This window comes from Acipenser ruthenus, chromosome 2 (genome assembly GCF_902713425.1).
Source record: "Acipenser ruthenus chromosome 2, fAciRut3.2 maternal haplotype, whole genome shotgun sequence".
Taxonomy (NCBI): Eukaryota; Metazoa; Chordata; class Actinopteri; order Acipenseriformes; family Acipenseridae; genus Acipenser; species Acipenser ruthenus.
In genome coordinates this window covers 38,544,455-38,564,405 of record NC_081190.1, presented here as the reverse complement: position 1 = coordinate 38,564,405, position 19,951 = coordinate 38,544,455, and the positions used below count along the sequence as shown (strand labels likewise).

Here is a 19,951-nt window from a genome sequence, read left to right as displayed (position 1 = left end):
ATACGAGTAGCTGCTGTAATACTCATTTACTGTGGTTGTGCTATAGACTGCAGTACCACTAATGATCAGCCTCTCTTGTGTTCAGATTAGTCAGGTTTGAAAAAGGTGCAAGCACCTTATATTGCTAACAGATGGCCTAAATGCCGCAGTTTAAAATCAGTTTGAGTGTCTCAGCAAGTCCTGGCTGGAGATCAAAGCAATTGAATTCTAATTTAAAGACAAGCCATTGCTGAATTTCCATGCCACAGTATTTAAAATAAATGAATTGTTAGAAATTCTGTTCTTGGGTGTTTCACATCAAGAAAGGTACTGTATTTTGAGGGACAAAAAAAGTAGTTCTGCCTCATGTCTGCATTTAAAGGCTCCTAATTGGTTTAAAATGAAGTGTCCCTTGAAGTGCCAGGAAACCAGGAATCATAAAAAGGGCAACATTAAAATCTAAACTATTTTCCCACAGTCCTCGACCTGCTTATAAAAGGCCCCACTTGCAGTTAGCTATGTATGTGCTGAGTCTGCTTGGGGCGTATTGTATTTACTTAACAGATATTCTGTAGTAAATGTAGTATTTCATTGTCTTTGTTAATTTTATTCCAAGCAGCAGGGATGCACAGATTGACTGAGGTAAAGGTAAACCATTGCATGCCTGTTCAGTGCTTCAAGCGCTCTTATGAGAAGAACAGCAGACTGCAGATACATAGTGGAAACAATTTCAATAAAATATAATAATGGATTTGTAAAAAAATGCCCTTTTTTGTAGTAAATTTCACTTGATGGCAAATATTTATAATTAAAAAAATTGGGAGAATGAAACTGTTGTGAAATGCATTAATCATAATTCTAATGTTTGCAATTCCATTTGTTTTATTGAATCAGACCCAAAACAGAATGAATGGATATGATTCATTGCAGTTGGTCCTTCTCTTTTTTTTCTTAGTCATTCACTTTTATTTTCTGTGCACATGGTTCCACAATAATACCACATTTGATAAATTTATGTCAATTTAGATTTTGTCCTTCAGAAGGCTTGAAGGCTGCTGAATGTTTCGGGAAGAATACTTGTATAAAGTTACTGTAGATGTGAAGCATATGGACGGGGGCCTGGGTTGCCCTCATTTTGTTTAATATCCTAAATATCCTGCTCCTAATCCAGTTCCAATGGGGAAAAAAAAAAAATCAAACTGGCAGTAAGCACTACACTATGCTATGGAACATAAAACTCAATTGTGGATGCAAGAATTCAGGAGGATACAGATCACTTAACGTTTTAAAAATTATTATTCATTGTTAAACCAAGGTCATTAACATTAATGTTAGAAATGTAGAGGCTTGATGGTCCAGCGGTTAAAGAAAAGGGCTTGATACCAGGAGGTTCCAGCTCTGTCACTGACTCCCTGGGTGTGACCCTGAGCAGGTCACTTAACCTCCTTGTGCTCCGTCCTTTGGATGAAACCAAGGTCCTATTGTAAGTGACTCTGCAGCAGCAGCAGTTGTTGATGCATAGTTCACCCCCTAGTCTCGAAGTCAATTTGGATAAAAGCATCTGCTAAATGACAGAATAATAATAATAGTAATAATGTACTTGTTTTGTCACAGGTATTGCTACTTTAATAGGATTGGGCCTTGCTGCTCCTACTGCTGCCTTCACTCAAATGGTGACAACCTTTGGTTTAGCTGGAATTGTGGGCTACCACACAGTCTGGGGCGTCACTCCGGCCCTTCACTCTCCACTCATGTCTGTTACCAATGCCATCTCGGGTAAGCCTTCTTAGAAAAGTTTGTGTTCCTTTTAATTTAAACATTATTATTCAGAATCTCATCAAGACTGCAGTCGACAAAATTCCATGCATTGTCAGCCTTAGGTTTGATTCTGTCTCTGGGTGTAAACACAGAGTTCTATACTGTATTTTTGTTTGTTTGTATGAATGGATGTATGATTGGTTATTGAAAAAACAAAGCTGGTGTAAGAAAGCCTATGTATTTGATAATAATCCTCTGCTATCAAACACTAGATAGGTACTTTTCTGTACAATGCAATAGTTCGCTGAACCCAACAGAATGAAGTGCCTGTAAAATAGAATCAATCTGCTCTCAGTTCATGGAATATAGTGCAGTGGAGTATCCACAAACCAGTTAGTCCTTTATTGATGGTGGTCAGAAAAACTAATGTATCTCAGAAATGCAGCTTCTCGAAGAATGAGACTTTGTTCCAATCCTGTCCATTGTATTTTTGTCATAACATCAGTATTTAAGAGAGGTTAAGCAAACTATTTTTTGTGAGCTAAGCAAGGTTATTTATTGAAATTCATACGAAAAATTATATGCTTCCCAAATAGTTTACTTTTCGTAAGCATTTTTAACAGTCCAGGCCTGTATTAAATGATTGACATGGATTGGAATTTGCTGAATGTCAAGTGAGTTTAACTGGCATGCTATGCATAAAGAGCTCTACTCGCCCACTTCAATAAAATAGAAACCACTCATTGTGACACATGTGCAAAAGGTTTGCTTTCTGTACAAAAAAGCGACACATGTTTACTTTAAACATCATAACATGTTGTAGCGACTCTAAGTTAACATAATAGGTGAACTTTAAATGTGAAGTCAAATATATTTTTTTGGGTGAAACGCATTACACTCCTAACAGAGTACGAGCTCTGTGTCATCATATTTCTCGATGTTATTTCTTTTTTTGGACAGGTTTGACAGCAGTTGGTGGGTTGTCTCTGATGGGAGGGGGCCTGGCCCCCACTGCTACTGCAGAGGTACTGGCTGCATTGGCAGCCTTCATCTCCTCGGTCAACATAGCCGGTAAGCGATTCTGAGCAATCTGCACATCAAAACTAAACATCAAGTGACCCTATAAAAAAATCAAAGACATTTTTTTTTTATTATTTAATTTTTTTTTATTTAGTTAAATTTTTTTGTATATTTAATAACATGAATTTATTTTTTAAAACTACATTGGTTTGACAGCCTGGATGTCTTGACCTTTCTGACCTCCAACCCAGCCTTTCCCAGATTTGTTTCCAACCAGGCAACAGTTTTAGTTTTAGATGAAGGGAATATTAACCATACAAATGGGTGTTTCCCCTTTAAGACACCCGAACCTGAAGATTTTTATACCAAACACTCTAGTCAGAGCAGGGAGACGCAGCAGCTGCTGTTGCTCCACCGCCACAACATACGGCAGCTACGTGCGCTGGTAACATCGCCATTTTCCTTTTTCAGCCAAGCCGATTATTTCAGAGAACTGATATGCATTATCTTTTTTTTCTCTATATACGTTTTTAGCGATTTTAGCCTTGCTTTTAAGTGCTGAATTATTACTGAATCGCTGAAGTAAAAATTGTTTATTTCAAGCTTTTCTTGTTTTACAGTCTGCGCTAGCTAAGTCCCACTGCGGCCTTGTGCGCCGTGGGAAGCCTGCGGCTCGAGTAGCTGTTCCTTCCCGGGCAAAACAGTAACTGCGACCTGTCGCCCCCGATCCTAAGGGACTGAGGTTACTGTTTCGGTGCAGGCTGCTTCTAGTCTCGTGTTTGTATGGATTAGAACTTTAGCCAGTGGCTGACTGGCAGGTAAGCATCCCTGCTAAAGTGCCACTAGCAGTAACAGCGATTTATTTCCCGCGATCTCACAAATGAGATCGAGGTTACTGCTTCGGTACCAAGTGCACGCGTCGGCACACAGTGTCGTACCGAGTGCACCGCGTCGGTGCAGAGTATCGGTACAGAGTGCAAACGCGTTGGTACTGAGTGTATTGTGTAGTTTGTTGACACTACTTTTGTGTACACTGCAGTATTACTATGGCTGGATTCCATACGTGTGTCTCTTGCAAGGCCAAGCTGCTTGCAAAAGGCGGGCATGGCGAGTGCATATTTGCCTGGGTCTTGAGCATGCGCAGAGAGCTTTAGCAGATCTCGCTTCATGTTATATTTGTGCCTCTTTCACTAAGCGTATGCTTGAAAATAGTGGCATGTCATTCTATGGACCTTTCCCTCACGCCTGGGCAGTGCTCGGCATCGTCAATGAGGCTGGTCCCTCCTCCCATGGTTCTGTACCAAGAGAGGGTAGGCGCAGAAGGAGCCCAGTCGAGGAACCATGCTCCTCCACTCCTTCCTCATCATCTTCCTCCAGTTCCCCTCCAAAGCTGAGAAGGAAGAAATTCCGCTCACATTCGGCAAGCAGGGGACGGATTGATAAGATCTGCTGAGCTGCTGCAAGTGTACTGCCAGTGGCTACACCATCCGCCTCACCTGCAACTTTGCAGACAGTGGCTGGCGAGGTGGAGAGTGATATGCTTTGTATTGCAGCCTCCGAGGATGTTGACAATCACGTGGGGTTCCTATCTGACGATGCGGAATTGGACATTCCAGTGGCACAGCTCTCTTTGTCAGCAGAGCGTATGCCTCTAATGCAGCGGGCTACTGCAGTCTTGCAGGTATTTGAAGCGGACAAGCTGAGTCTTACCCACTTTCCACTGGTAGAGGCCCCCATTGCTGCGCTTGTTCAACCTGCTAAATTGTCCTTATTATCCAAGGACGCGGCATGCCTGAACAAACAATGCAGAGTGACAGAAGTCTTAAAAAGGCGTATGCGGCTAGTGCTTTCACCGCAAGACTGGGAAACTACAATAGTATTCTTGTCCATCACTGAGACCTATAAGCCTTCGTCTCAACAGCTGGACTAGCTTTGTTTGATCTCCAGGAACCTGTTCAGGCTATACAAGCTTAGTGGACAGTCGATGGGCATAAACCTGGCAGCATTAGTGGCTGATTGCAGACAGCTCTGGCAGTCCCAAACACGCGTGCTTGATGGCGATAAGACCGCATTGCTGGAAACTCCTGTCACCCCAGGTCACACGTTTGGCCCAGCGGTGGACGAGATGCTGCAGCAGTATCAGCACGCCAAGGAATTGGTACGTCTCCTTCCTAAGCACCCACCTCCACCATGCAAGCCTGCAACACAATCGCACCCTAAGCCACAGTTTCAAATGACGCCTATTTCCACATCCCCATAAAACCAGCACACAGGAAATACCTGAGGTTCTTTTTTCAGGGAACAGTGTACCAGTTCTGCGTTCTGCTGTTCGGCCTCTCTCTGGCTCCACGCTTTTTTACAAAATACATGGAAGCTATATTGGCCCTGTTGAGACTGGGAAGCATCAGGGTCCTCAACTATCTGGCCGACTGGCTCATTTGCACCGGGTGTCCAGTACAAGCGCACGAACACACGGATCTTATCAACCATCTACCTCTGTTAGGTCTGAAAGTGAACTATACAAAGAGCCAGCTGGCGCCCGCCCAGATAGTTACTTATCTGGGGGTGCGTCTGGGCTCGAGGCTCATGTTGGCCACCCTGTCAGACGACAGAGTGAAGAGAGTATCCACCTGCCTAGAGCTGTTTCAGCTTGGCAGGGCACTACCAGTAGTGGCTTTCCAGAGGCTTCTGAGCATCCAATATCCTCCCACTGGGTCTTCTGCATGTGCACCCTGCAGGTTTGGTTCAGCCGCACAGTTTGTCAGCTGGTGTTGAACTGCGACCTATTGAGAGTGTCCAATCACTGTCTTGGTGGAGACAGCCGGCCCATCTATGCCTAGGCGTAGCGCTGGGCAGCGTCACCAGGAGAGAGGTCATCACCACAGACGCAACCAACTCAGGCAGGGGTGGAGTGTGGAAGGGCCGAGGCGTGCAGGGTGTGTGGCAGCCCCCATGGGAGGGTAACCACATCAATATTTTGGAACTGCAGGCAGTGTACCTGTCCTTGCAAACATTTCTGGAGAAGGTTTGGGGAAGACACGTGCTCGTCCGTACGGACAATACGTCTGTGGTGATTTAAATGTAGTGCTCAATGCACTGACAAAACTTAAATTTTTAGCCCATGCATTCAGCTGAGCTCAAATTTTTGTCTTTCAAGGCAGCTTTCTTGCTTGCTATCACCTCCGCTAAGCGAGTGAGTGAAATGCAGGCCCTCTGTTTTGAAAGCTTGTCTATTTTTTTCAGAGGCCAGAACGAGGGTCACTCTTCGTACTAACCCTGCTTTTTTGCTGAAAACCATCTCGGCTTTCCACGTTAAGCAGTCAGTGGAATTGGAGGCTTTCCATCCCCATCTCCAATCTGACAGGGAGCGCCAGCTCCCTACGCTTTGCCCAGTGCAGGCATTAGTATATTATGTTGACAGGACTAAAAGCTGGAGGCAGTCAGAACAATTTTTTGTTTGTTACGGGGCTAAATCCCAGGGACAGGCTCTGTCTAAACAGCGTCTGTCTAAATGGCTGACAGGCACAGCCCAGACTGCTTAAGAAACGGCCAATCTGACAGATATTTACAAGTACATCTTGTTAACCTCAGTCCAGAAAGGTTATCCAACAGCACACATTGAAGACGTGAAGAAGCATTTCTCTGGAGTTTGATTAAAATTTCAAAATGTCAAGTAAAGATGACTGGAGTTATGAGCGTTGTTGTTGTGTTCTTTTAATGTCAGTTATTGCTTTCCAAACTGGGCCCCTGAATACCAAGTTCAAGTCTTACTGACATACTCTACTGGAGAAAATAGTTACTATGCTTTGAAACAGTAACACTTGACAAATTTATAGATATTTCTTTCCAACTAAAAAATAAATAAATATCTCCTCTCCTCCCTCCCTCCCTACCTCCATCCCTTGTCTGCTTCTAAACATGACTGACTAATAATGATTGCTTTCTTAGGTGTGGTATTACTTTAATTGACAATTGGCGAGACCTTTTTGAATCTGGCCATTTCTGCTGGAGTTCTCTTACAAGTTTAATGAAAGGTTAATCAAAATTGATAGAATGACTACTGGTACAAAATGAATGGATCCATAGAAATAAATTCACTGTGAATACAGGAATGCAGCACAAAATATACTTAAAGTAGTACCGCTGTTGAAAACTGCAAGCCAACAGTAAAACAGCAAGATTGGCTTAATCTTTCTTGACATTATGTAATGCAGGGGTAGGCAACCTTCGGCACTTCCAATCTGTTCCATTGGAAGTTCCATCATAAATTATTTAATTGACCCTGTTGGAGGTCAATTAAATAATTAAGGTGCCATTTAGAACAAAGTCCTGCAATGAAATGGATTGGAAGTGCCAAAGGTTGCCTACCCCTGATAATGCCTTCATAAACATTAATCTCTAAACATACTTCCATAAGTTCAAGTCTTAATCTGTTTTGGTCATAAACTTGTAGAAACTCTAGAGAAGTTTAAAGTCAGCTTGAAGCCTGGCAGTTGTGACAGAGAAATGCCTGTGTGCATGTTCCTAGCCCAGTTCTGTGAAAGCTTTTTATAAGTCTCCCAGCTCATTAAACTTGGTCTTCATCGGTCATGTTTCAATGTCCCAAGGGTCACCACCAGCCTTGTAAATGAAATTATAAGAGTTCTTACTGTTAGATTATACAAAAGAAGTACAGAATGATGTATCCACACTTGAGTCTATTAAAATAGTTGCCAGAATGTGCTGTATATTTTAAAAAAGAGGGACTGTGTGCTCTAAAAGGGTTTGGGTTTGGCTTGTGTCAAACATTTATTACCATAAAATGCATAGAATTCATAATGCGTTCCTTATAGCAGTTGTCAAGAAAATTGGCAGATGCAGATAATGTACTAATATTAACACCTCTGACTTGTTTCTTATCTTTTCTCTGCAGGTGGCTTTCTTGTCACCAAGAAAATGTTGGATATGTTCAGGCGTCCCACTGACCCCCCTGAGCACCACTACCTCTACCTCCTGCCTGCTGGGGTTTTCGTGGGAGGATATGCTGCTGCACTCAATTGTGGTTACAAAATTGAGGAGGTGAGGGGCTCTCCAGAAAACACAATATACTTCACTGCACAGCACACATTCTCATTAACTATCAAATGATTCTTAACCTATTTATTATTGTGCTTGTATCTACAGCATACCTTGTACTCTAAAAATATTGTAAGATTCCCATGGTGTATTTGTAAAAAGATAAATATGTTCTGAATACACAGAAAAACAGATAATCAGTCTGTGTTCCTTTGGGAATGGTATAGCATTGGTTTCTCATAAATAATGACCTTGTTTCTACTAAATATTGCCTTGTTAAAACTCCAGCACTTCAAGATGGGATGTAGTAGTTACAGGATAGTGAGGTCTATGCGACCACCTTTTAAAATTCCACCCCATACTAGGGATGTGCTTTTGGTACATTTGTATGAATGTTTAAATGCTATGCAGGTGTCAGCATTAAACCATATATACATACACATAGACTCTTTATATTGCATTCTGATGTATACTGACAGCCCTGGTTACAGTGCCTTGCATAAGTATTGGTAATAAATGTGTTGGTTGCATAAGTATTCACCCCCCTGAGTCAATACTTGGTAGAAGCACCTTTGGCAGCAATTACAGCTGTGAGTCTTTTTGGAAAGTCTCTACCAGCTTTGCACATCTGGATCCTGCAATTTTTGCCCATTCTTCTTGGCAAAATTGCTCAAGCTCTGTCAAGTTGGATGGGGACCATTGGTGAACAGCAATTTTCAAGTCTTGCCACAGATTCTCAATCGGATTGAGGTCTGGGCTTTGACTGGGCCATTCTAAGACATTCAGGTTCTTGTTTTTAAACCACTCCAGTGTAGCTTTGGCTGTGTGTTTAGGGTCATTGTCCTGCTGGAAGGTGAACCTCCGCCCCAGTCCCAGGTTTCTTGCAGACTGAAACAGGGTTTCCTCTAGGATTTCCCTGTATTTGGCTCCATCCATCTTGCCCTCAATCCTGACCAGTTTTCCAGTCCCTGCCGATGAAAAGCATCTCCATAACATGATGCTGCCACCACCATGCTTCACCGTGGGGATGGTGTTCTCAGGGTGATGAGCAGTGTTGGCTTTGCGCCACACATAGCGTTTTGCGCCAAGGCCAAAAAGTTCAGTTTTGGTCTCATCAGACCAGAGAACCTTTTTCCACATGTTTGCTGTGTCTCCCACATGCCTTTTGGCAAAATCCAAATGGGAGTTGATATGGGTTTTTTCAGCAATGGCTTTCTTCTCGCCACTCTTCCATAAAGCCCAGCTTTGTGGAGCGTCCGGGTTATAGTTGTCCCATGGACGGTTTCTCCCATCTCAGCTGTGGATCTCTCCAGCTCCTTCAGAGTTACCATTGGCCTCTTGGTTGCTTCTCTGACTAATGCCCTCCTTACCTGGTTACTGAGTTTTGGTGGACGGCCTTCTCTAGGCAGAGTCGCGGTTGTGCCATATTCTTTCCATTTTTTAATAATGGATTTAACGGTGCTCCGGGGGATGTTCAAAGTTTAGGATATTTTTTTATAACCCAACCCTGATTGTTGCTTCTCCAGAACTTTATCCTGGACTTGTTTTGATAGCTCCTTTGTCTTCATGATGCTGTTTGTTTAGATATGCTCTCTAACAAACTCTGGGGCCTTCAAACAGTATTTAATCTGAGATCATGTGACACTTTAATTGCACACAGGTGGACTCCATTCAACTAATTATGTGACTTCTGAAGGCAATTGGTTGCACCAGAGCTTATTTAGGGGTGTCACAGCAAAGGGGGTGAATACTTATGCAATCAAGACTTTTCAGTTTTTTATTTGTAAATAATTTTGAAAAATATGTAGATTTTTCCTCACTTTGACATTATGGACTCTTTTGTGTAGATCAGTGACAAAAAATCCTAATTAAATCCAAGTTGTAACACTACAAAATGTGGAAATGTCCAAGGGGGGTGAATACTTATGCAAGGCACTGTAGTATTTTCTAAGCAAATAAACCATAACATTAAGCAAATAATGTTTTAACATTGCAAAGACTTAACTACAAAGTTAAGCTACAAAAAACACACACCAAAGTATATATTGAAATTAGGACTGTCCCTCGATTCAAATTTTTTATTGGTTAATTTATGGGCATTAGTTGATTAACCGGTAGATTCATTCGTGCACATTTTTAATAAAGGTAACGATCTTATAGTGGCACACAGTGAATAAAATAAAATACTTTTTTTTTTTTTTTTTTTTAACACATTATCTTATATCAAAGAACAAAACCAATAATATTTTTTTTTAAAAAAAAACAGCTTACATGTATTGCAGAACCTATCAAATGCACAGATTCCAATGCATTGTTAATTAATGGTTCAAATGTATGTATGGATTTATTTATTTATTTTGTAAATATCCCCTTCAGTTGACAAATTACATGCAGTTGTAGTCAAAAGTTTACATACCCCAATGGAAATGTTATAATTTCTAGAAATTTCTTGAAAACAAAGGATTTTAGGAAAGATCTTTTGTAGCAAAAGTTTTGCTTTTGTGGATGAGGAAAACTAGTTACAAGAAATAGACAAGGAAAATAAAATTACCGTACAACCTCCATTTTCCAAACACCGACCGCCTCCCCTGCACTCCACCCCCCTGCCTCACACAACCTATTCTTGACATGTGTTTAATACGCAACTAAATGTCTGCGTGCTTATTGGCTTCCGGTTTTTGTGTTTTACATTGTGCGTAGTTTGGAGTACAGTGTACTGCAGCGATGGAGGGGAAAAGAAAAAGAACGGTACAGAATCTTTCACAAAAAATTGAAATTGTTAAACGTTTGAAGTCAGGTGAAAGTGTTACAGAGCTTACTACCGAATTCAAGATTGGAAAATCTACAGTAAGCGATCTGAAGAGAGATGGTGAAAATTTGTTACAGTTTGTGAGCAAGAGGGATACACTAGAGTTAGGAAGTCCTAGAAAAACAATGAAGACTGCTGAAAACGATAAGCTGGACGAAGCAGTCTGGTGTTCCACCAGTCCCACTTGCAGCCAATTCACTTTGAATATATTTGGCAGTCAATCTCAGATTGTTGTTAACCTTCCTCACTATTCTTCTACTTGTTCTTGGTGAAAGAACCTTCTTTCTTCCAGACCGAGGGAACCTTGTGACAGTACCATGAGTCTTGTACTTCTTGATAATAGAAACCAATAGTTGAAATTGGGATACTCAAATGCTTGGAAATCTTCTTGTATCCTTCTCCAGCTTTATGACAATAAATCATTTTCTGCTTAAGGTCTTCAGATAGCTCTTTACTTTTTCCCATATTGACTTATTTGTAATGACAGCAACCATCCTATGCCTAACCCTTTTATACTCTGTAAGAATGTTCTCCTATAAGCCAGCCATTTCTAGACCTTTCTATATTCTATTTCTTGTAACTTTTTTTTTTCCTCATCCACAAAAGAAAAACTTTTGCTACAAAAGATTTTTCCTAAAATTGTTTGTTTTTGAGAAATTTCTAGAAATTTATAAATTTCTATTAACTTGACTACAACTGTGTTATAAATATTCACAGGGATGTAATGGGTAAATAAATGTCAGTCGCCACCTGGAGCGTTCTGTTTATTATGGATGTTTGCTTTTTACTGCCATCAGTAACTCCATCCACAGTAATTTCTGAATGCTTTCATTTCAATTGGTGAAGCTTTGAATGTGTTTTTGTGGTATGGCCATTTTGTTTGGCATAATTATTTACATACCACGGTTTTCTTGTCCGGTTCCTCAAAATGCTTCCAAACGTGGCTTCCCTTTGTTCCTTTGTTTAGAGATGCCATTTTATTAAAAATATATAACAAACTTCAGAAAAAAACGCTTGTCATTAACTTTTACACCGTGGCGTTGATACCATACCACGCCTACTACAGCATGAAAAACAGAGTGCACCAATGAAGCGCCAGATCGACTGAGAATAAAACCCGCCTCAGTATCAATCTTTGTTGCACCTATAAAAAGGAAGCTACTTCCTTTTTATAATATCCGTCCTTACTCAGTCATCACATATCCGACTGCTGTGAAGCCAGACTCTCTGTGATAATAAATTACTAAAAATAATACATTATGCCTTTGAAATTTTGTAACGTGAGCGATTGTACGTGTCGCATGTTATTCAACTTTAACCACTTCTTTGGAGTTTATACGTTTAAATGTTTATAATTCCCATCCCTTCCCCATAACTCTGTATTCTTTTATTAGTGAATTTCAAAGTGATAAAGAACCTCTTGTCTCCTGTATACTGTACGTGTTGATGTTTTTTTTTTAAAATGCAATCATGATTGCTGTGGTGTTTGTAGTTGTAGTTTTTTTACAGTAACGTTTAGGTGCTATTAAACTTGGTTATGGCATTAGCACAATTTTATTGAGAGCAACAACCTGTTGGTATAAAGAGATGCCTTTTACTTGGAATCCTAATTTACAAGACAAGCGCCTGCCAAGGGGCTTTGCCATTTTATACTTGGGGGTTGAGGGGTGGGAATTTTAAATTTGGGTTTTCTCTATTTCATTTACTTTTGAATATGTTAGTGTAGTGGTTCTGCCGTGCTGAAATTAGTGTTTTTAAATGTTAATGTTTAAACCTACAATAGTTATACTTTAATTTAAAACAAAATAAAAATACAGGCTTTTCTTTATTAAACCAAGCTCCATGAGTGCTGTGTGTCTCTCTCTCTCCAGATGATGTACCTAGGCTCTGGCTTGTGCTGTGTAGGAGCCCTGGCTGGCCTCTCCACCCAGAAGACGTCCCGACTCGGCAATGCCCTGGGCATGATGGGCGTTGCTGGTGGTCTGGCAGCCACCCTTGGAGCTCTGAAGCCTTCTCCTGAACTCCTGGCTCAGATGAGTGGCGCCATGGCAGTTGGTGGCACTTTGGGTAAGTGTAAGAGCTTGAACTGTCATTTTGTCTCTTATCCCCAAAGCCATTTTAGAGCAGTATAGCTAAGCACAAATGATATATCCTCCATGTTTAATTATCTCTGCCATTTACAGTATGCCTTGCCTGTCTGGGGGGACAATTCATGAACAAATAGGGACTGAAATATAAAGCACATAAGGGGTGAACCTCATAAACTATTTTTATTTTTATTTTTTTATTCACAAAGGAATTTTGTCTTCAGTACTGTGTGTGTTTAACCCCACTTCACATCCTTTTAGGATTGACTATTGCAAAGCGAATCCAGATCTCGGACCTGCCTCAGCTGGTCGCTGCCTTCCACAGCTTGGTAGGGCTGGCTGCAGTCCTGACCTGCGTGGCAGAGTACATGGTGGAATACCCACATTTCGCCACTGACCCGGCTGCCAACCTTACCAAAATCGTGGCCTACTTGGGTACCTACATCGGAGGAGTGACCTTCAGCGGCTCCCTCATCGCTTATGGGAAACTCCAGGGTATGTTTATTTTGTTTTGGGAGGGGATTCAAAGTAAGGTTATGTATTTGGCAGAGCTGACTCCTATAAATATGACATACACATGTGACTATAAACCTTAGGCATGGCAATTTTATTAATGTCTATTTCTTTTTAAATCCCAGCACAAATACATTAGATAAAATATATTTATTCTGGTATTTCTAAGCCCTTCATTTTATGTAATCGCTTTATCATATGACTTGACATTTTGGAAGTTCACAACACTGTCATAATCATCACTTCAAACTATTCTTCTTTGTTGTCACATTATCTATAATAATATACCTACTACCTCCTTACACCATTTTTGCATTGTACTTTGCAGCAAAATGGTGGTCATTATTGCATTGACACCCTGTGGATTCAGTAAATCAGTAATTTGAATGTATTACACGCTAGGAAGCTAAATTAGTAAAGAAATAATCAAATGAAAAATAATCCAGGAAAACCAAAATAACAGTAGTTTTAGTGATTTTAAATATATATTCATATTACTTTTTATTCTTATTATTCTGGCCTTTTGCCTTTTATTACAGCATCTAAATTGCTTAGCATAGCATGTACAGCCTTTTGCACAAATATTTGAGCTGGCTACTTTTCACCTACTGTACCTTTTTTTATTTTTTTCCAAATTGATCTAACAGTGCTCTATTTCATTCTGAACTAGACACTGACTGAGCCATGGAACCAACCATTTCCAGGTCAAAACATTGTCAAAATCAACATTTACTGCCGACTGAGGCAACTTGTGGCAAAACTATTGCATTTAGCTTCATATAAAGTGCATAGTACTGTAGGAAGCACAGCCCTGTCTAGTCTGTATCTAGACCCAACATCAGATTAGGACCCAATTAGTCTGCAGCCTCCAGTCATTTTCCACAGCTCTTCGGTGCGGTACAGTATGAATCATTAAACAGTAGAACAATCTTGTATGGAAACCTTTACAAACAACGGGCAATTAGCAAGGCTTTAATAAAAACTCTTTCTTGCCTCTTGTTAGTATAACAAGTGCTTTATCATTCTTCTGTGGATCATTTAGTTTTCCAGACTTTTTTTTTTTTTTTTTTTGTGGCTAGTGCCTTCGTCAATGTAATAGACTCAAGTCAAAGAAAAAAAAAAAAGAAGAACTTGCCATGGTTAGTACACAGGTTTCTATTGCTGATATCTGCTGTTCTCTCAAAGGTGTCCTGAATTCATCACCTCTGATGCTTCCCGGGCGTCACTTCTTGAATGCTGGGCTGATGGCAGCTAGTGTGGGTGGAATGATCCCTTACATGATGGATCCCAGCTACACCACTGGTATCACCTGCCTGGGCTCTGTGTCTGCACTGTCTGCCATCATGGTAAATACTGACCGACAACCGTCTTCCCAAATTCCAGCACTGGCCTGAACATGCGTCAGGGACACTAACATACTAATCATGATATGTATAGGTTACTAAACTGTGGCATCGTATTTGTTATATTCTAAGATCACTTTTTCATAATTTACATAGACAACAAAGATGATTTATTCAGTGATGCAATTTACTGTATTTTAACATGTATTTCACCAGTTTTCAAACTCAAATATTTTCTGTAGGTGGAGTTTAAATATCTACATTACATTAATGTAGAAAAATACAAAAGAAAGTTGAAAGTGAGTTTGTAAATCTGTAGTGATTTAAGATTAGCTAGCAAGCATACTTCAGAGCCCAGCTGGTTTTTTTTTTTAGTTTTTGTTTATTTAATATAAAGTTTTCCAGATGGAAGGATTAAGGTGCATGTTTAGGATTTTTAATTCAATCGGGTGGATAAAGACACTCCATTGTGGATTTATGTACTGATGCACAATGAAAATGCAACAGCCCTCAATAGCTCTTTGGACACAGACACAATGTTATTTGCATTTTAAATAGTGAGCAGATTTGTTGAGTGTTTTAGTGTTGTTCCTTGGTATAACAAAATACTGAGCTCAAGTCATATGATTTCATAAAAATGCTGTGTTTGGTATTTGAGTTGAGTTAAAAATGCCAAAATTAGTTGATTAAGAATCTGTATAAATAGTCATCTGAATTAATTAATGCAAGAACAGTGAAAGATACAACCGTGCTCTGCTTGAGTAATGAAAATTGTCTGGCTGCTATCAGCATGATGGAAGGCGGCCTGTCTGTAAGAGAAGTTCCCCGGAGAATGAGATGTTCTGCTTCAACAATCAGCAGACTAGTCCAGAGAAACCAGGAAACTAGCTCTGTGAGGGACAGGCCACATCCAGGAAGGCAGAGGGTCAGCACACTGGCCCAGGGCCGTCGCATCCGACTGATCCATCTGCAAAATCACGTAAAGACAACTGCGACCAGCCAACCTTCGCCAGCTGGCTGCAGCTGCACAGGAAAAGTGGCGGAACATCCCAAAGCAGTTTATCCAGAGGCTGCCAGGATTGTGTTAATGCTCAGGGAGGTCATACCCGATAGTAGTTTTGACAGTTTGTCACGTTTCATAATGAAAACTTATGATTCTTTGATCTGTATTTTTGTTCACATTTTCTGTGATTTTTTGTTTGATATCTATGTGTTAAAATATTTGATTAAATCCATTAGACCCGTGTGTTGCGTTTCTTTTGTGCATCAGTATATACAACTAAATACAAAAATTTGTTTATTTTTTTTTGCTTCTCCTAACTAGGGTGTTACTCTGACTGCGGCAATTGGGGGTGCTGACATGCCCGTGGTGATCACAGTGTTGAACAGCTACTCGGGCTGGGCTCTGTGTGCAGAGGGATTCCTGCTCAATAACAACCTGCTCACCATCGTCGGGGCCCTAATCGGGTCTTCCGGAGCCATCCTCTCCTACATCATGTGTGTGGTAAGGCAAAGAACTGGTTGCATTTCCTGCAGGGGGGTGCTCCGCAACAAATCCAGTACGTGGCATGGAAATACATGAATCCTAATATTATCCACACCTGTTTAATTTTGATAAATAAATAAATGTTGAATAGGGGAGATGTGCACCTTTTTAAATGAAGATTTCTCAAAAGGCAACAGAAGTGTTGGTGATCATATTAGAAGCCCTGGAAGAATGTGGCCTCAAAGTTTGGGTGAAGTTTATGACCAAGGAAGTAAAACAACATGGTTACATGTACATTCCTTTAAAGAACTTTATAACATTTTAAAGCTTTCTGAAGTAAATAACAGTAGTTCCCGAGCAGTTTCAATTTACTATCAGGAAATGAATATCCAGATTTAAGATTCTGTACCACATTTACAGTGGCAAAGTGGCTCCTTTTAAACGTATCTAGTCAGATGTACCTACATCCTGCCATAAGAAGGCACTGTCAGTGTTGGTATAGATCACTTTTAACACTAGAAGTACCGGAGATATATACTCATACCTAGAAGCCCCGCAGTAGTCTTTTTGACGGCTGTATTCAAACTGTAGTATAATGAAAGGAGAAACAGTCGGATATAATTAGTTTTTTTTTTTTTTTTTGAGTACATCACATAAACATCTGAACAACCGAAGCATATATATGTAAACATTTATTTTACAAATCAAAACAAGAAAATGTAAATAAACATCTGAACAGAAATCGGTTTATAAAATACATGTTTATAAAACTGAAACAATAGCAATACATTTTTTACTTTTCAACATCAATCAGTTTATTATTAGATGTGCAAAAGCAACTGAACAACGTAGATATAATATAAAACTTTTACAGAAGCGCACAGCACAAAAAATGTATTTCTTTTTTTTTTTCAACAAAAGGGTATTCCTTTACCTTGAGTCTAATGCTGTTCAAAATCAACAGATAATGCGCTTCTCCACGTCGCCTTTCTGCACAGGGAACAGCTGTCCGAAGTTTTATTTTTATCGCACTTGCCAACCTGGCATTGGCATCTCTTGCGGCTCTCAGCGGGGTTGCCAGCTTCAGCTGTGGGTACATGCTTGGCAGTCTCCCTCTGTTCTAAATGCTTCTTGCGAAGTTGCTTTGCTAACTGTAAAATATAGTCTCTCCTTGGTAAATTCTTCTCTGTGTATTCTTTGTAAAGTACCCAGGAGTTGATGGCTGGTGGGTCCAATACATTGTAAAACACCTGAACAGACAGACCACTGTCGGGAGCCAGCTTTCACGGAATACTTCCGTGCCATCTGATCCAAAACATCAACTCCATATTTTGTTGCGTTGTAAAAGTCCATGGTCTCTAGTGTTTATTTTCACTAGTCCCGATGCTAATTGACTGACCAAAGCGGCGCAGCTGGCAAGCAGGCGTCGGCCTTGAAAAGGCTGATTGAAAACAATAGACTGTCGGTCATTCACTTAGGCAGAGAGTAGAGACTAATCTAATTACAGCTAAACACATTGCGGACTGGTAGATAAAAATAATAAAGTAGAATACCTTTCTGTATAATCACAATACAATTGTTTTCTGTGTGGCCGTCAATGTGACTGGTCCTGGGGCTTTTAGGTATAATGTAATATATCTCCTTTGTTTCTGCACTCCCGCTTTTCATGCTTTGAGAATATTTAATACATACAAACAGAAAGGTACACGAACGCACAGCCCCATATGTGTTACACGACTGGAGAAAATTACATTTTAAAACCAAAAACCGCCAAAATGACTGCCGCAGGGCTTCTAGTGTTAAACTGGCATTTAATATCTATATTAAATGCATTAACAATATGTGCCATTACATTTAGTTGGTGTATGTTCTAAGTTCTACATTTACTGAGTGAGTATTTTAACAATAAGATTATAAACCTTAGAAGTCAGCTTTTGGTTAGTGACCCAATCGAAGAGTCCCTTATGAAGAATTTAGAATTTTGTGGAACTCCTTTCTCAAAATGAGCTCTCTTCAAATAGTGGTTTTAAAATCAAAATCTACCACCTGTTCTTTTAGACCCAATTCCGACACCTATTCTCAAATCAAGCTTTTCAGCTCTGTGCTCTCTGGTAACTCGCATTATTAATGAATCACTTTGTTCTGGCATGGTACCTTTTGCATTTAAATGTGCTGCAATCTCCCCTTTTAAAAAAGTATAATTTAGACCCTAGATTGCCCTGTAACTACAGACCTGTTTCCAATTTACCTTACTTGTCTAAGATTTTGGAACAAGCTGTTAACAAAATCTTTTACTTAACAACAATGTATATGATGTTTTCCAGTCTGGTTTGAGATCCTTGCACAGCACGGAGACAGCTCTTATTAGGGTAGTCAATGATTTACTCATGAATGCTGACTCGGGTTCTGTTTCCAGTCTTGTCTTGTTAGACCTTAGCGCTGCTTTTGATACCATCGATGACGCGATTCTCTTGAGTAGACTGGAAAAGTTTATAGGAGTAACGGGCTCTGTGCTCAGTTGGTTTAAATCCTACCTAACTGGTAGAGAGCAGTACGTAAAAATTAGCCAATGTTCATCATCAAAATTTACAGTTGCAAGGATCCGCAGGGATCTGTTCTGGGGCCGATTTTGTTCTGTAGTTGCATGCTTCCATTGGAACAGATTTTTCGTAAATATGGCATAAAATGTCACTGTTATGCGGACGACACCCAGGTTCACATGCACACTTCTCCAGACTTGGAGTTATCAATATCTTTTCTTACACTTTGTCTAAGTGACATCAAGAATCGGATGCAACTAAATTTTAAGTTGAATCCGGACAAGACTGAGGTAATGCTGGTCGGCTCCTCACATCAATGAAATAAATGTGGAAATTTTAAACTGCTTGTAGACGGACTTGAGACCCAGTCTAGCACTAGTCTAAAGAATCTTGGCATTATTTTTGACCAAAACTTGGCTTTTGATGAGCATATTCGTAATATTACTAAAGTTTCCTTTTACCATCAACGTAATATTGCGCCTATTCGCTCCTGTCTTACTCAGGCAGATGCAGAAAAGCTGATTCATGACTTTGTTTTTTCTCGTATAGACTATTGTAATGCTTTGCTTGCTGGTGTCTCTAAAACCAAATTCACTGATCATATTACTCCAGTCTTAGCCACACTGCATTGGCTCCCAGTGGAGTTCAGAGTAAAATTTAAAATCCTATTGCTGACTTTTAAGACTCTGCATGGGTTAGCGCCAAGCTATATCTGCGAGCTTCTGGTACCATATACCCCAATGCGCAGTCTTCAATCCTATGATTCCTGTCTACTTAAGGTACCAATAACTAAGCGGCGATCCTTCAGGGACAGAGCCTTTTCATGTCTAGCCCCAAGGCTGTGGAACGACCTCCTGAAGGTCAGAAGGGATAGTGACTCTGTAACCACTTTTAAATCTAAGTTGAAAACACATTTTTTTCAATGACTTTTATTGTATGAACAAATTGTTATGTTTATGGTTTATTTTATTGTTCAGCGCTTTGAGATGCACATGAAAGGTGCTATATAAAATAAAAATTATTATTATATTACTTTATTGGAAGGAATACCAACTTCATATTTCTCACACATATTTTGTTCTAGTTCTATTTAATTTTTAATGATTTCAATCTGCATTATGATCTAAAACAAATATATTTTTCCGTATGTGCCTATAGCTATGACAGGAGGGAAAGTTGTCATTTCCCCCCTCCACAAGAGGCAAATCCTGTAACTAAACTTCCAACACAGATCAATAATTACCTGTGCTGCAACGTTCACTCTGAGACCAGCAACTGAGATGCCTCCTGGTGTGCATGCTGGTGTGCATGCTGGTTCAGGAGAGATTGCAGGACGCTTTCTAAACTGCTCTCCTCTTGTT

General features: G+C 40.1%; 1 protein-coding gene across 1 annotated transcript in view; it reads left to right on the top strand.

Annotated features, from left to right (window-relative positions):
* LOC117409445 (NAD(P) transhydrogenase, mitochondrial) overlaps positions 1-19,951 on the top strand; it is a 43,607-nt gene that overhangs the window by 10,570 nt on the left and 13,086 nt on the right. Inside the window, exons 11-17 of the mRNA XM_058995656.1 lie at positions 1,594-1,755; positions 2,698-2,808; positions 7,670-7,815; positions 12,493-12,688; positions 12,970-13,203; positions 14,407-14,567; positions 15,889-16,068. Coding sequence (XP_058851639.1) covers positions 1,594-1,755; positions 2,698-2,808; positions 7,670-7,815; positions 12,493-12,688; positions 12,970-13,203; positions 14,407-14,567; positions 15,889-16,068 — 1,190 coding nt within the window. The remainder of the gene's footprint in view (positions 1-1,593; positions 1,756-2,697; positions 2,809-7,669; positions 7,816-12,492; positions 12,689-12,969; positions 13,204-14,406; positions 14,568-15,888; positions 16,069-19,951) is intronic.